This window comes from Podarcis muralis, chromosome 11, assembly GCF_964188315.1.
Source record: "Podarcis muralis chromosome 11, rPodMur119.hap1.1, whole genome shotgun sequence".
Lineage (NCBI taxonomy): Eukaryota > Metazoa > Chordata > Lepidosauria > Squamata > Lacertidae > Podarcis > Podarcis muralis.
The window spans coordinates 49,722,364-49,747,493 of NC_135665.1; the positions used below are offsets into that span (position 1 = coordinate 49,722,364).

Sequence of the window (25,130 nt, forward strand, 5' to 3'; positions counted from 1 at the left end):
CATTTCACACAGGAGGTAACATATGACAGTACACACCAACATACATGTATGCATGATCCCCATAACATGTAGTCCCTGAAGAAATGGAATCAAGGGTTTGTGCATACAGCTACTGCACAGACACCTTAGACAGGTGTTCTGAGGCCTCTGACACACACACAAAGTATTTTTGTATTGTTACAAAAGTCGGGTGCCTCGCGGTGGCAAGAGCCCATGGGGTTCCAGACACTCACCCAGGGTTCGTGGTCCTTTGGCGAATTGAGACACAGCAGAGACTGTTGTAGCTTTAAGAAATATGGTTTATTCACCTATTTATACCTTCAGTGTGCATGGAGGGAGTCCAGATCTTACAGCATGGTCATTTCAAGAGAGGCTTGTACCCCACAGCAGTGCAGCCCTGGAGACCAAGCCAAGGCATCTCTCCAAGCCAGCCTGCAGCCAGCCTGCCCAACATGGATCCCAGCCTTCTTCCCAGAACCACTTGCTCCCCTTTCCCTGTCACCTCAAACACACAGTAACCCTGGCAACCTTCCAACCCCCCCTTCACAACTCAGGGCAGGGGGGGGGGAGGGCAGTTCTCTTGCATTGCCAATGGCCCTCAATAGCCTTGTATTGTTTCTTAATGGCCCTAGCTTGGCCAAGTTGTTTTGCATGAGTTAGCATGAGTTAGCTTAGGTATTCCTTTGCAGTTTATATTTCTCCCTTCACATCCCAAATCATCAAAATTTATTAATTTTAATTTATTAATAAATTTATTAATTTCTAGGGTTTAGAGGGTCCCCCACAATCTGTTCCTAATTATTATTTTTTTTTTTTGCTGAGCAGATTCCCACATGCACATTTTCCACTGGTGTGTAAGAAAAGGGGCGAAGGAAAGCACACAGAGCAGCCGCACAACCATTAAGCTTTAGGTACAGATAAACAGTTATTGTTGTTTTTTAAAGCTTTGGCACTCAGTGGCAATGCAACAGCTCTGAAGTGTGACCAGTAGCACTCCACGCAGTCCAGCTTTTGTGCACTTGCAGACTGCAGAGAATGACAGGACTTTAAACAGGGATGTTTATGGATGCTATCAATCTAGAGAAGCTAACGCGTTTACAGAAATAGCAGAGTGTGGGCGGGATGGTGCAATCCGCAAATGAATTGCAGCCCGATCCTATGCATACAGGCTTACACTTTGCAGCTGGACTACTCTACCCTGTGTGTGGACGGCTGCAGCCTTTAAATGGAAGAACCTAGCGGAGGAAGGAAAGGCAAAAGCGCGCGCAAGCTGCCTTAAGCTTTCGGCGGGATCCGCTCGCCCTTATTATTTCTCTGCATCCACTCCCCTACCTAGCCGCCCTTTACCTGTGCATGGCTCGGACGCGATGATGCACCGAGAGCTGGGATCCCCGATCCCTCCACTTTCCTGGCTCCCGCGCCTTGCGCTGCAGTGCCGGTTGCAACACCGATCGCAGCAAAGCCCAGGTCCCCGCAGCTCCGGAAATCTCAGCAACAGAAGCTCGCGCGCTCGACCCGCCCGGGCCAACGTTCTCCCGGCTGCCGCAATGATTTCTGGGAGTTGTAGTACCTTGCAGTGGAAAGCGCTTTGAAACGCATTCTGCTTTGCTATCTGTTAAAACGTTAAACAAACAAAACCAGTGGGCTGCCATATGCGTCCCTGTTCCCCAGCAACAATAAGACATGTTTTTTTTTAAAATATAAATATAAATATGCTCTTGCCACGAAGAATTGATGCTTTTGCATTATGGTGCTGGAGGAGACTCTTGAGGGTCCCATGGACTGCAAGAAGATCAAACCTATCCATTCTTAAGGAAATCAGCCCTGAGTGCTCACTGGAAGGACAGTTCCTGAAGCTGAGGCTCCAAGACTTTGGCCACCTCATGAGAAGAGAAGACTCCCTGGAAAAGACCCTGATGTTGGGAAAGATTGAGGGCACAAGGAGAAGGGGACGACAGAGGACGAGATGGTTGGATAGTGTTCTCGAAGCTACCAGCATGACTCTGACCAAACTGCGGGAGGCAGTGGAAGACAGGAGGGCCTGGCGTGCTCTGGTCCATGGGGTCACAAAGAGTCGGACACAACTAAACGACTAAACAACAACAACATGCTCTTGCCACACAGATCTTTAGCTTTTGCTGAAGATGCACTTTTGGCATTCAGCTTGAAAGCAAGGAATAGCAGCGCAGTCTCCCGTGCATGTCACGCAAGGCTTCCTGCCAGGTTAAATGCGCATAGGATTGCAGCCTCACAGTGCAATCCTAGTTACAGATAGGTAGCCGTGTTGGTCTGCCACAGTCAAAACAAAAAAATTCCTTCCAGTAGCACCTTAAAGACCAACTAAGTTAGTTCTTGGTATGAGCTTTCGTGTGCATGCACAAAGAATCTGGCAACTTCTGTTTCAGTGTACCTGAAGAAGTGTGCATGCACACGAAAGCTCATACCAAGAACTAACTTAGTTGATCTTTAAGGTGCTACTGGAAGGAATTTTTTTGTAGTGCAATCCTAGATCTGTAAAGTTGGAAGGGTCATCTAGTCCAACCCCCTGCAATGCTGGAATGTCAACTCAAGCATCTATGACATATGGACACCCTGTGCACACCTAACAAGCAAGCCACGTTCACTTCAGATGGGGCTTACACTCAAGTAAGCGTGCTTAGGGCTGCTGCAGCCGTAGTAAACCAAATACAAATAGGTACGGCATCATCAACAACAGCTTTCGCGATGGCTCCTGGGCATTGTAGTCCTATTACATAACCGAACGGGCGTAAGACTCCTTGCGCATGCGCACAGCAGGGGAGCTCCCGCAATGGCTCCTGGGTGTTGTAGTCCCGTGCTGTGAAAGGGTTTTTATTTTTTTCCAAGTATATTTGTGTGGGTTGATTTTTTCCCCTCTCTCTCCCGTTTACCCATACTTCCTCACGGGCTTGAGGCCGAGTCGTGACGAGAAGGCGGCGGCAGCGGCGGAGAGTCATTGGGCGAAACAGGAAATGTCAGGCGCGGCCGTGGCTCTGCCGGCAGCCGGCTTTACCGCTCCGCTGACGAGAGCCGGGCCTGGTGCCTGAGGAGAGTCTGCCGAAAGACGCCCGAAAGACGAGGGAGAAGCCGACTCGGGAGACGGGGCCGCTTCGTGGCGCGGTAACCTGGCGGAGGCCGGAGCCCCGCAAGTGGCTCAGCTGAGAGGCGAGCGGCGGACGATGGAGCCGGGAGAGGCCTCGCCCCGTCAGCGCTGAGTAAGTTCCCGAGGTGGGAAGAGACGTTTCTCCCCAAATTTGGAAAACAGATGCCACGAGTCTTAAGCGGGACCCTGATGCGTCTCATCCATCGTAGCGGCGGAGGCTGCTTTCTCCCTGTGGGCTTCGGGGCACCGCTTAGCTGCCTCGTCTTCGTGGTCCTGTGAATGTGGGCCAGAAAGAGAGAATCAGGTGTAAAAAAACACTGTAGATGAGCTGTGCTTGGGAGAGGGGGCGTTGTTGTTGTGTATTTTGTGTTTTCAATTTGTACTCTTGTAAACCGCCCTGTGATCTTCGGATTGACTGGCGGTACGTAAATCTAAATTATTAATAATAATAATAATAATAATTAATACAGGGTGTATGGCCACTCTAAATTCTGGGAGCGAACGTCTGCAAGGTATGTATTGTCTCCTGACAGCCTTTGCAACAGAGAGAACAGTTCTAATAGGTAAAAATGAGGACACACCAGCCACTCTGCAGCAAAATGGGTTGTGCCTCTTGGCTGCTGAATTTCTGAATGCTCCCCACCCCACCCACCCCGGTTTTATGTTGCAAACCGTCCTGTGGACTTTGGATGAAGGGTGGTTAATAATAGTAATAGTAATAATATATTGGTGGCATCCATCTGTCTCGAGGGACAATGGAGTGCTTCTCCAGGGATGAAGTCAAACAGAGGCATTAATTTATTTATTTTTATTGAATTTATATACCGCCCTATACCCGGAGGTTTCAGGGCGGTTCACAGAAAAGATCACAATATATAAAATCAAAATAAGAACAATAACCCGATAACGCCCCTGATAACCCAATACCACCCCCCAATTAGCAGTACTGAAGTGACCTCTCTGGGGCGCAAGCCTGGGCAGTGTGTATAGAGGTCCTGGGCTGCCCAGAAGACAAGACCCCACTGATCAGCCTCGTTGATGTGGTTCAAATGAAATCAGAGCAAAATGTTTGGCACCAGCTTCCCACAAGTAGGAAACCAAAATGTTTGGCTCCAGCTTCTGGAGCAGGTATGCAGGGTAAGCTTGAACTTTTATCCATGGTGCTTTTAACTTTTTAGTTGTAGGGGGATACATAATAGCATGATGGATCTCTTAAAAATGGCATTCCCTCTATCAGTACTCCAAAATAGCACAGTTTATTCTGCTGCCACACAATCCACTTCCTCGTTCTGTAGCTTGCCTAGGCCAAGCATAGAAGATTGTCCTACAAAACATTAGGTCAAATTCTAAGTTTACTACTTCAGGCACAAGGGGAAGTGGGTCATAATATTTTCCCTGTAGTTCTTCCCATGTAAAAGCTCCCTCCGTATACATAGGAGAAAAGCTAACCTAAACATTAGTGAATTTTTAAAGGAGAGGTTCTGGCACAAAGAAGGAGGGAAATGCTCCCTTTGAAAAGTCCTTTCCCCAGATCAGAGAAACTTAAGGAGCATCTTCTGAAAGGCAGGAAATTGGACAACCATATGAAAATTAGATAAATATGCCCCTTTGGAATGCTGCCTTGGTCTCATGGAATTTGATGTTTCAGTTTAAACGTTTCATATTGGAAGTCCAGAGGGGACTAAAACAGCCTGATAAATAAAGCTGCCCAAGGTTACTAGCTTGCACCTTTTCCCTAGTCGACCAAGAGGCTAGTTGCCTGCCTTTTCTTAATGGAGGAGCAGAATCCCCTTCTCCCCAGGCAGTAAATGCAAGCTAGTAAACAAAATTGCCTTCTGTCTGGCCTGCTGGCAGAAGGAGGATGAAGCAATCTGTATTTTCCTCTGCCAAACAGCTGCTCACTCAGTTCTATGGAATTCGTGGTTGCCTATAGCTTGGCAGGCTAGTTGTTAAATACAGAACAGAAATAAAAGAATGGGAATAGGTCTAATTATAGCATTTTATTCATGTGTGTGTGTGATACCCCCTTTTCACAAGCATGGAAAGACTATATACAGGTAAGGAGTGTTGAAATCTTCACTCTACAATTCAGAAAGCTTTCAATCACTTAACCTTCACTGCACACGTCCCATTGTGAAGACTGTTAATATATTTTTAGCATTTTTGCATCACCTTTTCGTTATGCTGTAAAAATGGTAGAGTAAAAATATGTTACCAGACTTTAATATTTCATGTCAATTCTGCCTCTGTACACCCAAGTATGCCTTGTTTATATAACTGCAATTTGCAGTCATTGCATAATGACTTAATAAGCTTTGACAGGTGGAAGCAACTTTGGGCTGTTGAAAAATTCAATAAAATGTAAATATTAAAAAGAAACACAAAACCCACTGCAAATCTAAAGCAAATAACAACAGGCAAAAAGTCAGGAACAGAAATCGAAGCATCTTTAAAGACCAAAGGTTTTCTGTCTTGATCAGAATATCACTGGGAAGGGAGCCAAATGGATCTCCTGAGGCATTCTGATACCTGAGCACAGCTACAGGGAAAGCCTTACTACACATTCTTGTCAAACGAGCCTCAGATATTAACAGGATATGTGATAGGGCCTCTTCAGACAATCTCAGAGAGCAAACATGTTACTATGGTGGGAAGCAGTTCTTTAGGTATCCTGGTCTGAAGCTGTTTGGAAAATGTTTGAACACCATATTTTAATTATGGAAATTGTCCAGAATTGCTTTCTTTGTAACTTCCAGTAATGCCTTCAAGCTGCATTACACTTTAGGTGAACTATTTCCCACTCTTTCCGCTCTTGTGTATGTCTGCAATGTTGAAGTTCAGAGTAGGGATGACTAACCTGTGGCCTGTCAGATGTTGTTGGGCTGTTATCTCTGGTTGTTGGCCATGTTGGCTGAAGCTGATGAGAGCTGGTATTCAACAACATCTGAATGGCCACAGGTTAGCCACTCAGGTTTATTGGGGGCCAACCTGGATATGATGGCAACATGCTGAACATAGAATAAAGTCTATTTCCACAGTCCAGATAAAGCGGTGAGAGATGATTGGAGCACACCATGCCGGGAATCTGAACCCTTGCTTAACCTATACACCCCTCTTGCTTTTTAGAAAGCCCTTTTCCCTCCAGCTGGGCTCTGAAACAGGAAGTAGCCTTGCTGGAAGAAGAACAGCTTAAAAATAAGTGGGTTTGAGTAAGAAACTGAGAGGGAATGCATGTTCCTTCTGTTCTGCCTTGCTATCATTTAAATTGGCCACTCCTTCAGCTGACAGGGAATTGCAAGGTACTTCACTTATGTGCCCCAAGCCAAGTAGAATAAACATGTATAGAAGGGGACTTCTAGTGATGCTGCTTATTTTCAAACATACTTCCATAGCCAGGGTGAGTTTTTTTAGAGACTTAAATTGCACTTAAAGGCTATTAATGCCATTCTGAAGGCATTGTTACTGTTTCATCATAATGTAAGTGACTTGAAATCAAATTAAAGTGCTGTTAAGCAGCGTGGGGGAGAATTAACAGCCAAGATGCAGATTAAGAGCACAATCATACACATCCCAAAGTCAAATTGGCAAGAGCTATGAGTTAAGCCTTAAAAAAAACAAAACACTTTAGATTGTGGTCCAAAACTAAATACTATGCAAACAATGAAATCAACTGCAAAGGGTTTTTGGGTACTTTGATGTATTTATGGCCATCTGCTCTTCATTTCCTTAGCATTTCATCTGAAATGCTACAATATAGCTACAATATAGCTAGATTCAAAGTAGACCTGTATTTTGTGGCGGGTGCACACAGTGATGATTAACAGATACAGGAACAAGCCAGGATATTAAGCCATGGTTTGCAGTCGGCTTAATATCTAAAGCTGTTAATCCATGTTTGTTTGTGTGAAGGCAGTAGCAAAGTGACTGCATGCATGGCCATATGGTTCATTCATACCTATTAATCCATGTTGTGATCTGAATGCAGCCAGGATGTTTATTGCAAATCATCGACCAGAGAACTTAATTAAACGTTGTTTGTTTTTATTGTAGCTATGACATTATTATAGATGAGCTATATGACCTGGTTGGAGTCAACGGACAATAATGAGTGGTGCAGCTTTGGGCATTGAGATAGTAGTTGTCTTCTTTCTGGCATTAATCATACTACATCGGTATGGAGACTTCAAAAAACAGCACAAGCTTGTGATTGTAGCTACCCTACTTGCTTGGCACCTCTGTTTTCTCATAGTATTTATATTGCCTTTGGATGTCACAACGGTAAGGAATTTCATTTTATTTCCCCACTTTGTATGAAAGTTGATTATTATGCATAAAGTGTTCTAGGTAGGAGTGGCAGATTTTATTAAGTGGGCAGTACTGATACTTCTAAAAAGTTGTATCAAGTTGCATAAAAGCTTTGCTTTTCAAAATAATCCTTTGTCAGCAGGCAATATTGGAAACAATTAAAAATAAATGAGTGAGGATTTGGACATCCACTATATGCCATTGCTCTGTCTAGAATGAAATTTCAGCTTGGCTCCATTTTGATAGTTGGTATTTACAGCCCTCCCAGCCCTTTTGTAGCTGTTACGCAACAAAAGTTACAGTGGTTAAAATGAGGCACAATTCACCAGCTTTCCCCAGCCCTACCTCTTTGAAGCTCTCCAGCAGTGTTCATTACCCTCTTTTTGCCAGGACTAATTTGAACTAGCACTAGAGGAGCACAGCTGCTCTCTTGTTCCTAGAAATGCCACTCATGGCCTATAGTAAGGCCTTGACCCATTTGAGGCCCTCCACCTTCTGACAAGTTGCTTGCATGTAGGAAGTTTCCCCAGCATGAGCATGACTGCTGATGGCTATGATCCACAGTAAACAGGACCAGATCTGGACATGCAGACCCATGCTCTGCTGCTCTGATCAGTGGATTCCTTCTATGCCAGGCATAGGCAAACTCAGCCCTCCAGATGTTTTGGGACTACAACTCCCATCATCCCCAGCTAACAGGACCAGTGGTCAGGGATGATGGGAATTGTAGTCTCAAAACATCTGGAGGGCCGAGTTTGCCCTTGCCTGTTCTATGCTAATACATGGCCGCAAAATAAATACCTGGAAATGGTTCATTGTAAGTAAAGCTAATTTATTTGACCTTATGGTGAAAATGAGTACAGGTGACTCCCTATTTACATTGAGGTTACATTCCGAACCCCCATGTTCATATGTGAAGTCATGTAAAATGGGGAGTTGCCTGTATCAGCTCAGCTGATGAGTGGGGAAGAACCTTCACCACCCATTAGCTGTGTGAGAGCCACCCTGTCCCTTGGCTCTTGCGTGTGAGCGGATAGACATTGTGGCTCTCACACAGTTGATCGGTGGGGAAGCAACTGCTGCTGCGCTACCACACATGTCAGCAGTTAGGTGGGGAAGCCTTCTTGTGAGAAGACCCTCCCCATAGCCTGAAGAGGATGTCCTCTGGGAAAAGTCTTCTTACAAGCTAGGACTCTTCTCCAAGATGTTTCCGGGATCCCGACACTGCATGTGTGCACAGTCACGTGCAAATAGAGCGTGCATAAATGGGGAGTTGCCTGTATTAGATTTAAATATGCAACTAAATTAGCAGACTTCTTTATAACCCTTCCCCCCACCCAGAAATATCATTTCACTTTTCTCTAATGGCTGACTCTTTTTTTGTTGTTGTCCTCTAGACTATATACAATCGATGCAAGGTTAATCTGAATTCTAGTCCACCTGAAAGTACCACCAGTAATGTTTCACACACTACTCCTGCTCCAAGGTACTTATGTTCTTATGCACAGCAATCTTAAACTACTTCTCTTCTGTGACTAGAAAATGCCTTAGTTACTTTATGAAACAAGTAAAAAACCTACTCTTTTCTAAAGTTCAGTTTCTGTGTGGCATGGGCACTGAAAGTCCTCATCAATATACAAATGAGAAAAGGGTAAACCTCTCATTTCAAAAGGTTTTTACGCATTTTAAAATCTGGTTGTGCTTTAGAAGTTGCATTATTTCAAGTACTGCTCTAACTGAAAACTGGATGGGGGGTGGGAACATTTAGTCAGAGTATCCCTTCCCTCTTCCCCTGGCTTATTTCCTAACTACCACATCCTAAAGTGGAAAGATATCACATAGCATTTCACAAATGCCTAAGATTATTTTGGTGTCCCTCTAGGAAGAGTCAGTTTATAGTTTGTGGAGTAGCTACTGAAAATGCTCTGCACCTAAGAGATCTAGGCGGCAAAATGCCATTCTTAATGATTATGATGGGATATATAGTGGGGGGAAGGCAATCTTTATAGCCTGCAAAGCCTTTGGCACATTGAAGCTCATTGACATCAGTTGCTTGTAGGTTTAGTTGGCCAGTAAGATTACCTGCAAACCTGTGGGAAGCCAGAGTAGGCACTGGATCACTGTGAACCAAATTTCTTCTCTGATTCCTCCTCTGCCGTATGACACATGATAGGCATGCATTTTAGGAAGAAGATTGAAGTTAAAGAATCATTGTAAAGCCTGAGTAATCCACAAGTTATGACGTATAACCCATATTGAGAAGAGTGGAAATTTGCATTCATGTGTGATGATGGAATAATTATAGCAGAGGTGTTATTCTGAGCTTCAGCTTGACTCAGAGAAATCAATTTAATTTGCATGTATTGCTTTCATGACTTTTAAATAGTGCCCATTATGTGAATTACTTCGGCCTTTTTAAAAAGGCTTCTATGATTGTTGTTTCTGGGTTTTTTTTAAACAAAGCAGCATGGATTTCTGAATATCACAGTGTTCCGTTTCTGACTAATTTGTGATTTTCTGAACAAAATAATTAATGTTACTTTGCAATAACATAATCTTTTTTTGAAACAACTAAACATGACTTTAGGAGAAAAAAACGATGCTTTCTTCTTTGTTATATGTAAATCTTTCTTTACAGAAAACATGAATGTTTCAAACCGTGGAGTTATATTCCTGATGGAATTATGCCAATATTTTGGCGGGTGGTATACTGGACATCACAGTTCTTAACATGGTAAGGAACTGGAGAAACTTCTGGAATATTTGAAACAGCTCAAATTAATACATTCAAAGGAAAAACATTTTGTTTAGTATTGTTTAATATGTAGTACTTGGTGGCTGACCATTCATGTAGAACGTTTGGTTACTTTAATCCAGGGTTAGCCAATATAGTGCCCTGCAGATGTTGCTGGACTATAGCTCTCAACATCCCTGACCATGCTGGCTGGGGCAGATGGGAGATGTAGTCCATGAGATTTCAGAAGTTATAGCCACTGTTTTTCCAAGGCCTACAGTTATGTTTTGTTTCAGACATGTTATGCTAAGAAATGAATAGTAGATAGGTAAAATGAAATGGTTTTGTTCATTAATTTTGTTGTTTGTTTCTAGGATTCTGTTACCCTTTATGCAGTCATATGCTAGGTCAGGAGGCTTTTCCATTACTGGAAAGATTAAAACAGCACTAATTGAAAATGCAATCTACTATGGGACATACCTTCTGATATTTGGAGCATTCTTAATATATGTGGCTATAAATCCAAAGTTCAACCTGCAATGGTAAGATTTGCCATACACTTTTATACTTCAGATCTTTTCAGATTTTGTTTTAGTACGCAGTTGGTTTAAATCTAGGTTATGGGGTTATATTTAGAGGACATATTTTATGTCACATATAGTGAAATACATATAGTATTTTCATAAAATTGGATTTTTTTCAGAAATTGTCAGACTGGGAACCAAAAGCTAATTTGGGCCTCGCCAAAGTTTTGTCACTCCCCTTGCCCCTGAAATTTCATTTCAGTGCTGACGGCATGCTCTGTTTTCAGCAGGGATCGACTCCACTCAGGAGCTCTAATCATGTTTGCCAAATTCAAAGGGAGCCAAATGCAAGCCAGACACAAAAGAAGACTCAGAAACACATTATAAGGCTCCTAATTGTTCCTCTAAGTCCGTGGCCTTACATATGACATGAGTGGGGTATTATTATTATTATTATTAAAGTTCAAGTGTGGAGCAGGTGGACACAGCTGGTGGGAAACTGCCTCACAGATCAACAGTTATGGTAGGCCTAGTGGGCAAAAGGGTCCCCATCTCTGATTTAATGCTTCACACATAATGAAGGTCATCTGCAAAAGAAATGTTTATCTAAATTAAAAAATAAAGGGGAGAGAGCGAATTTCTATTTTTAAATATATGAGTGAGCTTTGTTTGCATAAAGATCATTAGTACTTATTTCTATGTTAGGAGTCAACTTCAGACAATTGGAATAGCTGCTGCCAACACCTGGGGCCTTTTCCTTTTGGTGCTGCTGTTAGGGTATGGCCTGGTTGAAATTCCACGCTCTCACTGGAATGGAGCAAAGAAAGGTTACCTTCTTATGAAGACTTATTTCAAGGCTGCTAAACTGATGACTGAGAAGGCAGACGCAGAAGAAAACTTGGAGGATATAATGGAGGCAAGTTAATTCTGCAACCTAAGTGTGGATGGTAGTTAAGACCCTCATTTGCTTTGGAAATTACGGTACATTAGAGCAAAAAAGTCACAAATTATCTCAGATTATATCCTATGCTTTGCTTATGCAAGGGGAATTCCCTGCTCCCCGATAGTTTGACATTCCAGTTTGTTTCATAAGCCAAAAGCGACCAAGTTGTGTGTCCCCCTGCCCATCTCCTTCTCCACCATTTTTTCCACCACATTTTGCCGCCAGGATGAAATGAAGTGATAAATAAGAATGCATTGCTGGCAGTTTGATAGAAGTCCTACTGCAATCTTATTTTGGAAAATACTTTTAACTTTAGCAGCATTGCATCTTGCTGAATTGCACATGAATTGAAAGTGGGGGCGGGGACTCAACTATACCTTATACTTTTAAAAAGTGTTTCTGGTCTCTCTCTTAAACAGGAGGTTCGCAAAGTTAATGAAAGCTTCAAATACAACCACCCTTTGAGAAAATGTGTGGACACAATATTAAAGAAGGTAACAAATTGTTCTTTGCAATATTATTGAATATCATGTTTTGTCATGGGTAATGAAAATACCACTCAGCATGGCAAGGCTTGTCAGCCTAGTTGTTTGCTCCCTCCTCTTTCCCTTATGCCATGACATTGTCAGCTTGACTGGTTGGGGTCTGTCCTAAGTCAATCAATCAATCACGGTGCAGAAGCAGCAGTAGTTTGGGGCAATTGGGATGCATGGAAAATGTGTGGAAGAATGGAAGTTTTTCCATTTATTGATTTAATATTCGGTCCCCCTCCCAACAGCTTTTGCAGCAAAAATCAAATCACAAAAAAGCTGTTGCATCGCTGTTACCTGTTACTACCCCGTCTCAGCAGCAAACACTTGCAGCCAAGAAGAGTGCTGCAGCACTCATCACAGCAATTTCTCTGGCTGAAATGGTGCTATCCTATAACACATTCTTTTCCACCGGGAGCTATTCTGGCTCCTGTTGCCACTTTAGAGGGTCAGGAGGAGAGGATGAGAGGCAACCCCTACTCTCTTTCTGGCTGGAAAGTCTTGGCCTAGAAAAAGGAAGGATGTGAGTGGCCTTTCAGCTGCTACTTATGAGCGTTTCAGGCTAGCTTTGCTGTGATGATGTGTAGTGCTGTTAATATGTGTTGAGACTATTATATTTTCATTTCAGTGTCCTGTTGAGTATCAGGAAAGAATGGGTAGGAACATGGATGACTACGAAGACTTTGAAGAAAGGCCCAATACTTATCCAACAGAGAAAAACCTGGCTAAACTTCACAAGCAGGTAACTAGATAGCTTAACTGAAATGTGTATTAAATTTATGTAGAGCTATTCCATTTCTAGGTGAATCCACATGTGCAGACATCTGAAGTCAACTAACGTGGTTTGTATACTCATTCCGAAAGAGTTTGTTTTTCTAATAGAGCTGGTGTGCATCTGAACCAATAATTGATTTTTTAAAAAATATTTCCAGTGCGGTTGCAAAAACTTGTGCTGCAGGGGAGGCAGTAGAAAATTAATCAAAGACTAATAAATCAAAAAAAAAAGTTACAGTGAAAGAGAAGTCCCTGTGCGTTTAATGGCATGTCACAAATTCTACTTTGCAACTTTGGACTGTGAATTCATAAGACATAACTGGTGGCCATAGACATTGCTGTGCATGGGAAACTATTTTCAGTTTTAGTTTGGTGTGTGCATTAGTGTGTGTGTGTTGTACAGCACTTTGAGATATATGAGTAAGGCAATAGAATAATAATAAAATTGCATTTTTAAGGAAGGAGTACTTTCCTGTTCTGTTTATTTATCTCTCTACCGCCACCCTGGAACTATTGCCATAGATAATTAGAATGTTGTTTTTGTTTCCGTAGGTAATTTATTCTGTTCAAAGGCATCGTCGTACGCAGGTCCAGTGGAGAATTCTTTTAGAGCAAGCCTTTTACCTGGAGGATGTGGCAAAAAATGAAACCAGTGCAACTCATCAGTTTGTTCATACTTTTCCATCTCAAGAACCTGAAAACAAGATCGCTCGATATCTTTATACACCAACTGTTGGTAAGTGTTGTTCTGCATATTATAGGATACAAAATGCTAGAAAACAAATAGTAAAAGCTAAAGTCCATCACAGCACCCCGCTCATATCGCTCCAACCTGCGCCAGCAGCGCATGCACAAGCAGTTATAATAGGCTGCGGGAAAAAAGGATGTCTGTTCATTTCTCCTGTACCCAACTTAAAGTCCTCTTTCTCATCATAATAGTAGTTATTCATTTCTACAGCGGCTGTTAGAGGAAATGAGCTGCTTTGAAATAATTTTTACATTTCCTTCCCTTGCTATTTCCTCGTTTAATAACTTCTTCAGTAATCATGTATATTTTTCCAGAGTGGTACTGGGAGTGTCTGCTGAGGCCATGGTTTCACAGAATCCTTGCAGTTATTTTGGCCACATTTTCTATCATTGTCGTATGGTCGGAATGCACGTTCTTCAGCACAAGGCCAGTTCTGTCTCTGTTTGCAGTCTTCATAAAACTGGCAGAGAAGAATTACAACTATTTCTACATAGAGGTCAGTTTATCAACTCTTAATGACATTTGGGACTTCTAGAGTAATTTGCTTGTTTCTTAAATGCTTGTATCTTCTGATAGTATTAGAGTTGGAGTTTGAGAAAGGACGTTTGGAGGGAGCAATTGTGGTGGAGGATTTTTGTGGGTAGAGTTTGGCTTTTCAGATGGTGTTCCTCACAATACACGATTTCATGTATATGTGTGGTACAGGAATGTTACCCCCATGTAAGTGAGGAAATGTCTGTACATATTGATCCCACAGCTATTTCTGTCAGGGGAAAAAAGTAGAATGGTCATGCAGCTGATTGGCAGCTGATCCCATGGTACAGGCTTATTCTCACTAACTTTTCTCCATGCAGTCAAGTACAGTGACTTGTCACCTTGCAGAAAAATATGCAGTTGTACCCTGGAAGTCAAACGGAATCCATTTCGGAAGTCCATTCGACTTCCAAAATGTTCGAAAACCAAATTGTGGCTTCTGATTGGCTGCAGGAAGCTCCAGAAGCCCCGTTGGATGTTGGGGTTCCAAAAAAAAAAAAAACATTTGCAAACCGGAACAATCACTTCCAGGTTTGTGGCATTCGCGACCCAAAACTTCCAAGTTCTAGGGCGTTTGGAATCCAAGATACATCTGTAGAAGTATGAATAAGTCGGCCCTTGTTTTGTGCATCATATAAACAGTGTTATTTGCACCTTTGCATTTGCATAGTCCGTTCTCATGCCATAACCCTTTGTATAAAGAATGCATGATCAATTTATAAAGCAGCTAACAAAGCAGCTTATACTTACCTGACTGTGAATGCAATCTTTGTCTGTTTTGCAGATGGCTTGTTTCTTGACCATCTTTTTCCTCAGTATCTGTGTTTACTCTACTGTCTTCAGGATCCGTGTATTCAACTATTACTATTTAGCTTCTCACCATCAGACGGATGCATATAGTTTGCTTTTCAGTGGCATGTAAGTAGTTAATTAATGTATTGCTTGTATAGCTTTAAATAGTTAGAGGTGAGGCAATGCAAAAATTACACTATAACATACTTAGTTCATAACCCAGGTACATCCAGAGAACACTATCTTCCTTGATTTGGATTCACCTCAAATACAGTAGATCAGTGTTGGGAAGTCTCTTGTCCATTAGCCTAATTAGGTCTGCCAGGCCTTCCCATTTAGCCAATGATACCATCAAGCCACACCCACCCGTCCTACACTTGATGTCATGTATGATGTCAGATGTGAGGCAGGTGAAGACACAGCTTCCTGCTAAAAGCAGGATTTGCAGGCACTGCCAATCAGCTGATCACCAGGATCCATAAAGTTCCATGGAAAGGAAAATGAGTGTCCTGACCTCAATTAGACATCAGGCCAACTAACCAAGTAGATTCCCACCCCAATATATGAATGCTGATAGTTGGTGACAATTGCATGTTGAACAGATACAAATATTGGCTATTTTGTTTACTACTAAGCATTGAAATCTATGACAAAGAGTGCTCAAAACATGCAATAGGCATACATGAAAAATATAGATACAGCTCCTAGATGTTTTGATAGTTAGCATGTGGTTGGTTGATAAGATCTTAGTAATGTGGAAGGAAGATGGAGATGCCAAATACAGAAGAAAACTGCTTCAGAATTGCCAACTCTTTTCATGCAGGCTGTTTTGCCGTTTGACTCCTCCACTGTGTCTGAATTTCTTGGGCTTGACTCATATGGATTCAACAATTGCAAAGAGTTTAGAACAGCCAACTGCATATACATCTGTAAGTAAACAGAATATGTCTTGCTGTAATGCGTTTCAACAGTAGATGTTAAATGATGCTCACAGATCAAAGTTGAAAGTGTTTTGCCAAAAATGAAAGTTTCATTGGGTAAGAGCCAACTTTCTGGAAGTGATGTTCTGTCTATCCTTTCCTGCCTCCTGCACACACACCCATCCTGCTCTGGAAGGTCTCCCCACTGGGAAGGAGAAGCTTGGAAAATTCCTTTTGTGCACTTGGAAGTCCATTGCACAAGAAGAATGCTGCAATTGGATATTGTTAATTTCAGCTCAAGATTTCAACTTTGTTGGGTTTTATCTGACTTCTCTTTTGGCTGCTTTATACCAGATAGAAGCTCTTCTTTAGTTCAAATATGTGTACCTCTACGCTGGACATTGTTTCTACTAGCAGTAACTGACATATTACGTTACATTACATAATATTACATCCACCCACGGTGAAGCTCTTAAATCCCATTAATCTCAATAGAAGAGGCCCAATTCTTCCACCGAATTAACTGGGAAGAACTTACAGCTACAATCCAAAGCCCAGACACTGACGTGTGTGGCTTTTTGGAGCAGCAGGACCATACCCACAGCCCTGCTGTACATAGTGGCAGAATGAAATATGGGGCAGTGGGAGGATGATCTCTGCACCAGCCAGGAGCTGGTGCAGTATTCCACCCAGGTCTTACCACACAAAGGCAGCTGAATAGATCCTGAGCTAGCTCAGCCGCTCCCCACCTCTGGAATGCCACCTGAAGGGATCTCCCAGCACCACACCTGTCCTGGAGAGCATAAGAGACAGCCCTTTATTAGCAAAGTGATGCTGGCATCACTCCATTGGTAGTGGCTGGCAAGAGGCCAGCAGAGTTGGGTGGAGGAATGCCTCAAAATAGACAAAAACACCAAGTCCAGTGCAATGATTTGGATTGCTCTACCCCTTTTTGTATTTTATTAGGCATCTAGCATAATCATAGATTTCTAGCCTGCCAATTCTTAATAAAAACCAGTGCAATAAAATACTATGTGCAAAATGGCTCCATGACAGCTTATCCTTCCTGCTGAAGGTCAGCCCCCACAAAAGAATGTATTCTAGTTCTAGAGTTCTGTGGTTTGACGGTAACTACCAAAAGCACCCCTCTGTGCTCCTTTGTTGTACACAGCTTGAGTCTAAACTGAATAATGAAATGGCACTTGCAGCAGATCAAGGTCATTGCAATGAAATATGCAGCCCCCACCTATTTGAGGCATTGAGTAGTTAGCAGCAGCTCCTTGAACTGCATCGGGACTGCCATGGAAACGGAACATGCCACTTTTCTGCCAGCAGGTGGGAGCACAGAGCAAGTTGTTAGATCTGCTTCTAAAAGCTATCTGTTAAAAAAAGTTAATCGCCCACCATGGCCCCCTCCACCTCTTCCGTCCTTTTCTTCCTAATGTAACACTAACGTCTCAACAAACTAAACTGACCTGTAGAAAATGTAACTTGAAAAAAAAAGACATTGCACACACTTGCACAACCACTTGCAAACCAAGAAATCTTTAATAAAAAAATTGCAAACCAAGAAATCTTTAATAAAAAAATATATTTTTTAAAAAATAGTACTTTGAGTTGGTGTATTTAAAATGGGCATCAGACCTGCCATTCCAGTTGATTGTATTGGTACAAGCTTATGAAGAGGTAGACCATAAAACCAACAACCTTGCTGGTTGTCATCTGTGGGAAATTATAATCCAGTTTTGTTCTTTGGTAAGTAGCTGCCAGTAGTACTACAATGTCCCAATTATGGAATTGCACAACAGGTACCAGTATTTAGCACTGTTGCGCCAAGTAAAAACATACCTGTTAGCCCAAGCCTTTGAAGGATTTTCGTTAGCCTTCCATAGCTCTAATTACAGTGGCAATCAGGGGTTTTAATTACTGATTTTGTTACTGCTTTGTTTGCTTTTGTTGGCTGTGGATTTAATTTGAAGGGTAACCTGCCCTGTGATTTTCATATGAAGATTGGAATATATGAATGATGTATATTAGTACAATATAAGTTCTAATGCCTAAAAGTTGCAGTAAGAAAACACCTGAGCGGTGATCAAAATCGCCATATTAAACCTCTGTTGCTTTTTGCCTTCCAGATTATGGGATCCATGAAAGTGTTGTCCTTCATTGCAGACGGATTTTATATCTATTATCCCATGCTGGTTGTCATTCTTTGTGTTGCTACTTACTTTAGGTAAGTAACAAGTAATTCAGATTTATTTTGTTTGCTGGGATATTTGAAATAGCTAGTCTGTTCCTTCACCCGTATATTTGGGTGTTTCCAAAAAGCTTGGGAAAACAGATACCATCCTTGCACAGTAATAGAAATACCAACCTTCTTTGTTAGCATCAACCTTCAAGTGCTTAGTCACCCATGCTTCCTTTGTTTTTGTAACACTGCTTCCAGTTAAGTTCGTTTATGATAGCAGGCTTAGTGTTTACCAACAGAGTAAGCCTCTTGAGTTAGCGTGGGTAGAAAAAGATAGGATGCAAGACAAGCTCATAGTCAGGTAATAAGTGACCAGAATTAATTTGTACCATAGAACTTAGAGCAAGCTAGACTCTACCCGACGTGGGTGGCACTGTGGGTTAAACCACAGAGCCTAGGACTTGCCGATCAGAAGGTCGGCGGTTCGAATCCCTGTGATGGGGTGAGCTCCCGTTGCTCGGTCCCTGCTCCTGCCAACCTAGCAGTTTGAAAGCATGTCAAAGTGCAAGTAGATAAATAGGTACCGCTCCAGCGGGAAGGTAAACGGCGTTTCCGTGCGCTGCTCTGGTTCGCCAGAAACGGCTTAGTCCTGCTGGCCACATGACCCGGAAGCTGTACGCCGGCTCCCTCGGCCAGTAAAGCGAGATGAGTGCCGCAACCCCAGAGTCGGTCACGACTGGACCTAATGGTCAGGGGTCCCTTTACCTTTACTATACTCTACCCACCCCATAACTGGTGTCTTCTCCCATATTTTACGAATTGTGACTCAAGCAGTTGTATTCTGTTGTTGGTATTCATAAGTTGATGATGGTTCTTGGTACATACACTTCAGCATAAAATGTATTTTAAGGATTTTAAAGAATCTCACCTTTCATTTTTTTATATTCAACTGGACTTCAGATTTCCCCCCCATAACCCCCCAGTTTCCCCACATGCACCATATATGTTCACTTAATTTATGTTCATTTCTGCTTTAGAAGTGAGAAACTGTTGTGGGGTCACATTTTCCAAATCACATTTTTTAGAATTGTGGAGTTGGAAGGAACCCCAAGGATCATCTAATGCACTTACATTTATGTGAACATAGGAGTGCCCCCCTTCATTCATTATATTATTCTTTTTCTGGCTGAGAGAGCAGAGGAGGGGTCAGGAAAGGGAAGTCATAAGCTCAGCTGCCTTCCAATCTCACCCTAGGATTGAAGTCAAACCCCCCAAAAGGCAGTAGGTCACACCTCACCTTGCGGCTGTTGTCTATGCTTTTATTTTTTGGCAATGGAAATAACTCCCCCCCTCCTTTTATCAGTTTAGGAACTCGATGTTTGAATCTTTTGGGATTCCAGCAGTTCATGGGAGACAATGAGATGACTTCGGACCTAATTGATGAAGGAAAAGAGTTAATCAGAAGAGGTAAAAAAAAGAAGAAATGTTTTATGGTTTTTAATTTTTTTTAACTGTTGTAAGTGACTGTAGGGAAATAGATGGAAGCTATTACCACTGTCCTAACCATGTCAACTCAGAAGTGAGTCCTACTGAATTTAGTAAAGTTTACTCCCACACAAGTGAGGTTAGGAATGTAACCTAATACTATATATGCACCTCTGCAAGCATCTTTCAAAACTGGGCGAAAAGATAAACCAATGACTTTTCAGGGCTACTGCAAATTTGAAACATTTTGTGCATGATTGAATTATCTAATTTTGTTAGTCGGGGAAGGAAGACAGGCTGATAATGCACTAATGGAAAAATGAGTATATTGTGCACTGGAACTCAAAGGTGCAGGACCATATGAAGCGTTAAGTGCAGTTTAGGAAAAAGTGAATTTTATAAAAGTTTGTGTTTTCTCCCCACCCCCCATTTCTCTGATTGTCTTTTTTCACTGTTAAAGTGAAAAAACAGCAAAAACCACCATTGTTGTTTGAAATTCTGTAAGTTTATAAGTAAAGAGAAAAGTAGAAGTTCAGATTAAATTTACTGAGGAATAAAAAGTAAATGAAAGTATTTTCTCTCTCTCTTTAGAAAAAAGAAAACGGCAAAGACAGGAAGATGGTGAAAACAGGAGAAGGGTATATATGAACAGCTCATTATTTTTCCCTAGTCAGTAAGAGACAGCATCAGAATTGAAACACAGTACAATTATGTGCAGAGTGAAACTTAAAAACCTAAGAGCCCTGATGGCTCAGGCCAGTGTCCTGCCTAGTTCTCACAGTGGCCAAACAGATGTCCATGGAAAGCCTGCAAGCAGGACCTGAGTGCAACAGTACTCTCTCCAATTGACACTCCCCATCAGCTGGTGTTTAGAAGTGTGCAGACTCTGACACTGGAGGTAGAGCATAGCCACTGTAGCTTATAGTCATAGGTAGCCTTATCCTTGATGACATGCCTAGCTTTGTATAGTTATATTATTTAGGAGTGCACCAGGTTATTACTGCACATTTGAAACTAGCATTCTGTGTAGAGCATCAGTTGCTCACCTTTTGTGGTTTAAAATAAAGCGATGCTATTTTTTATCAGCTGAAGTTGCGCCCCACAGAGTTCAACCACAGACCTACTTAAGGAACAGGAAAGGTTTTAGGTTTGTAGCAGGCAGGTCTACCCCTCAGTTATGCCGACCAGACTTTCCACTAATCTCTAATAAGGATTCAGGAGATCTATAAATCTATAAAGATTTCAGAAGATTGGAGAGAGTGATTTAATATCATTGCAATAACAATAATTGTCAAACAAAATTATTCTGCTATTACATGTGTTAGAGGATGTATACAATCTGTTGTATGTGTTTGGTTTGGTTTGTTTTTGACCAGGAGTGGAAAGAACGCTATGGGAACAACCGTGAAGATTCTTCTAGAAACAGAAATGTTCAAGCAGACCAAAAAGAGTCTAGCTTCACAGAGACGAATACAACTAGATGTAAGAGCTTATCTTGTTTGCCGTGGCTTTTGCTTAACAGAAGTAGTACTGGTATTATGGTGCTCCTCTATATTTCAGATTTAGGTACTTTCCAGCACTGCAGTAAATTAGGCTGCATCTATACTGTCCATTGTGTAACCAGCATCCTAGCACTTTAAACAAACATAGCTTCCTCCAAGGAATCCAGGTAACTAGTTTGTAATGGGTACTGAGTTATTAAGAGACCTCTATGCCCCCCCCCCCGGGGACGCAGGTGGCGCTGTGGGTTAAAGCCTCAGCACCTAGGACTTGCCGATCGAAAGGTCGGCGGTTCGAATCCCTGTGGCGGGGTGCGCTCCTGTCGTTCGGTCCCAGCGCCTGCCAACCTAGCAATTCGAAAGCACCTTCGGGTGCAAGTAGATAAATAGGGACCGCTTACTAGCGGGAAGGTAAATGGTGTTCCGTGTGCTGCGCTGGCTCGCCAGATGCAGCTTGTCACGCTGGCCACGTGACCCGGAAGTGTCTGCGGACAGCACTGGCTCCCGGCCTATAGAGTGAGATGAGCGCACAACCCTAGAGTCTGGCAAGACTGGCCCGTACGGGCAGGGGTACCTTTACCTTTACCTTTATGCCCCCCCCCCCCCAGCCACAATTCCCTCTTCCCAGGAAACTTTGAGATTTGTTGCTCTATGAGGGAAGTAGAGGTCTCTTAACAACTCTCAGCGCCTCTGGAAAGTATAGTTAACGCTGTTTTGGGGGGGGAAGTTTTGACTGTTTAAAGTGGTGTGATACTGCTTTCAATGGATAGCCCAGATAAGGCCTTTGCCTGCTAGCTTTTTTCCTCGCTTGTACATTCTGTATTAACATCATGCAACCGAGACAAGAGCATTTACACTTCTTTCCTGCCAAGAGATCTCTTCTCTTCTCTTAAGTGAGGAGTGACCCGCTAGTTCAGGCCTGACCACCTCTTTACTTATCTGAGGATCATGGCTAGTCTTCTGTATTTTGGTTCCGGTTCCGCATCAGCTATACATGGATTAGTCTGCCTCCTAGAGATTTTGATGAGACTTGAGTCTGAGCAACTTGGAATCAAGTTTGAAAATAGTTAAATAAGTTTATGAACCAGTGCTGAGTGCTGCCTTAACGCCAGTTGATATGCTGTGCTGATTTTGGAAAATACACATTCTCATTTGAAGAAGAGAAAAAAACTGCTCTTAACCCCTCAAAGCCATATGCTCTGAGCTTTGGAAACCCTGATGGCATGTTGACAGTACCATTTATTTATGTGTTTGTTTGTTTAAAAATATTTTTCTTCCTTCAGCAGTAGCTTCTAAGTACACCAGATCAAATGGAAGGAATGAAAGGGACAGAGTTGAGCTTCTTCATGATGCAGAACCTCTGGACTTTAATGCTGACTCAGTTGGTGAAGATCCTCTTGACTCCGATTCAGGAAGGTGAGAAATTCAGCAATAAATACAATCAGCAATAAATACAAAGGGATCACGTAACTATAAATATCTTATTCTTTCTCTCCAGCCATCATTATATTCTAACTTTTATTTAGGATCTTTTATAAGGCAAAATTAGAGCATACATTTTTAAAGATTATAGCTCATTCTTCCTTTTCAGATTTTATATGTTACAGTTGTTTAACACAGGTTCTTCATATAGTTTCTTTATATACTCTACAGGTACCAGCCTGGTGGAAGATACCTGTCAATGTCGCGAAGCAGAATATTTGACGATGTCTAAACCAACAGTCTTGCATCCATTGCTGTGGTGAATGTTCTTTCAGTAATGCATTCTGCAACCAACACGACCTCACTTTACAAACAGAAAACAGAATGTGGGAAATGAGAACCTTTCCCCCTTTCAAAATGCACTTTGTGTAATTAATTGCCCAGTATGTGCTGGGCTAGAGCATTGGCTTCTGAAACTGGAACCACCTCAGCTGTGCCTTGCCCATCTTCTCTGCAAGCTCCTTGAATGCCCCCCCCCCCAAAAAAAAATATGGGAATTGTGAGCCATAGGTAGAGAGCAGTATAGCAACAGAGAGAGTGACCCAGAAGGGAAGGAAATGAAGGGATTTGGAGGGAGGGAATGGGATGCTAGGCAGTGAGCCATTGGGGGGTCAGTCTTATTCTAGGTATGATCTGTTCTGAACTGGAAGACCTTGTGTTGATTTTGCTTAGAATCCTCTGCTGGATTCACTTGTGTGTAGGCAGCCACTGATACATAAAGGCGTTCTGTTGGGTCTTTTACAATTGAATCAGGGAAATAATTCTCAGTCTGTCAATCGTCACTGTAGATTCAGTTTTAAATAAACAAATGTAGGGCTCAGCTGGAGTTACCATTCTTACATGTTGAAGCTTATTTGGGTTTTCTTTATGTCCCCTTTCCTATGTTCCCTTTTTCTTTCTTTTTTTAGAAGGCTGTTGTCCTTTAAAAAAATATCGCAGTTCAGCTGGGTCATTGTAAATGCAACTTAGTCATAGCTTGATGCAATTGCATGGCCTACCTTCAATTCAAACCATAGGCGTGATTAAAGAAGCCACTCTGGTCAGGTCATAGACTATCATTGACAGGCCTTCACCTCAAGTTTGGGAAAAGCTGGAGAGATTTAAGGGCAAATCTCTGCAAAATACCTTCACCATCTGGAATGCCTGCACATCAACCATCTGAATAGAAAATGATTTCTGTCAGCCTTATATGCATTTGAATGGTATTAGCATGCATGATAGGAAAGACCCAGTAAAATCTTAAATGTTCACTAGCACTGAATTAAATTCATAGATACTGGCACATGCTTAATGAAGAGGAAAAAATATACCACAGAGATTTTATGTATAATAGCTGCAGATAAAAATCTATTTCAGTTAAACCACACTTAGTGGCTCTGTCTGTGCAAAGTGTTAATTTCTACTGGATGCAAGCTCATCAAGCTGTTCAAATAGTTCTTGAAATGTATGAAACTGGACATTTCCTTTTGAAGAAGTGAACTTCTCTGCAGAGTAAGATTCCTTAATAGTGAACAGCACTGGTGGCAACCCAGTTCTTTTGCCTTTCACAAGGAACCCACGTTTTCACGATACGTGTGCTTTTTGCACTCAGCGCAGATTTTCACTTCAAAAGAATAAATGCTTCCTTTTTCTAAACAGAAATGTCTGTCAGGAAACGCCAGCGAATGTGCTACGTAACAGGCTACATCAGTGCTAGGTGGAAATATGGGGCTGGAAGAAATAAAAAGCAAATGTCATTTTGAGGGATGTTTGCCAGTATCGTAGGACACCTGGGTGTAAGTCCCCTTGAACCCAATAGGGTTTACTTTTTGAGTAGACACATATAGGACTGCACTTGCTTGCTTTCTTAAAATGAAGGCTAATGGTTGGCCGTGACCATATATTGTAAAGCTACGAGGACAGATATCCACTCTTTCTTATCAGCATGTTTCATATATGAGGAGGAGCTTTTTAACCTATTACAAGACCCTTGGGTATTTTAGGAACACAAAGGATTTGAGTGCTTTGTATATTGAATAGCATGGCTGTAATCCTGCAGACAGGCTGTTCAAATTCCATTGATTTTGATAGGACTTAAGGAGCCTAACACTGTGCAGGATTGCAGTCCTTAAACTAGATGTTAGTAGGCATGGGTAGACTCTGCTGCTTTCTCCTTCTTCATACCTAAACAAAGAATGTGTGATTTCATACTGTGCATTGCTACAGTCCTGCCTCACATCATCGGCTCTTGGCCATGAGGACAAGGCATGACACGTCTATGTGATGTCATGCACAGATCTTACAAGGAATGGGGTGGGGGAACAGTAGTGGTATTTATCCATGTCTCGCATAACATTTTAGTTAAGCATTTTAGGATTTAGGGGGTTTTTTGGGGGGGGGGTGCGAAATCAGTGTTAATGTGATTCACAGTAGCTTCAGTGAAGTGTCATTTAAGTAATGCATATGTTGAAAGTGAATGACTGTTGAAAGCATGTTATCTGTCCCTTCAATTAACTGTGATTTCACTTTCATAAATGTTGGAATTCAATCCAATAAATGGTATGATGCTGAA

General features: G+C 42.1%; 1 protein-coding gene across 4 annotated transcripts; it reads left to right on the forward strand.

The window, feature by feature from the left end:
• Positions 1-2,829: 2,829 nt before the first annotated feature.
• Positions 2,830-25,130, forward strand: LMBRD2 (LMBR1 domain containing 2). Of its 4 annotated transcripts, none has more exons than XM_077936427.1 (18): positions 2,830-3,246; positions 7,172-7,399; positions 8,824-8,912; positions 10,065-10,160; positions 10,535-10,702; positions 11,390-11,600; positions 12,047-12,121; positions 12,786-12,899; positions 13,484-13,667; positions 13,994-14,175; positions 14,998-15,131; positions 15,829-15,934; positions 18,061-18,158; positions 19,477-19,580; positions 20,190-20,236; positions 20,975-21,080; positions 22,381-22,513; positions 22,751-25,130. In XM_077936427.1, the coding sequence occupies exons 2-18, from the start codon at positions 7,226-7,228 to the stop codon at positions 22,809-22,811; spliced, it is 2,082 nt and encodes a 693-aa protein (XP_077792553.1). In that variant the 5' UTR covers positions 2,830-3,246; positions 7,172-7,225; the 3' UTR covers positions 22,812-25,130. The 4 variants fall into 4 exon arrangements, with proteins under 4 accessions (XP_077792553.1, XP_077792552.1, XP_077792555.1 ...); XM_077936426.1 differs by having other exon boundaries at positions 2,831-3,233; XM_077936429.1 differs by having other exon boundaries at positions 2,831-3,233; positions 22,384-22,513.

Coding starts and splice junctions, on each gene's coding strand:
- LMBRD2 (XM_077936427.1), top strand. CDS start 7,226: ATGAGTGGTGCAGCTTTGGGCATTGAGATAGTAGTTGTCTTCTTTCTG. Junction 10,161..10,534: donor ACATCACAGTTCTTAACATG/GTAAGGAACTGG, acceptor GTTTGTTTCTAG/GATTCTGTTACCCTTTATGC. Junction 11,601..12,046: donor ACTTGGAGGATATAATGGAG/GCAAGTTAATTC, acceptor TCTCTTAAACAG/GAGGTTCGCAAAGTTAATGA.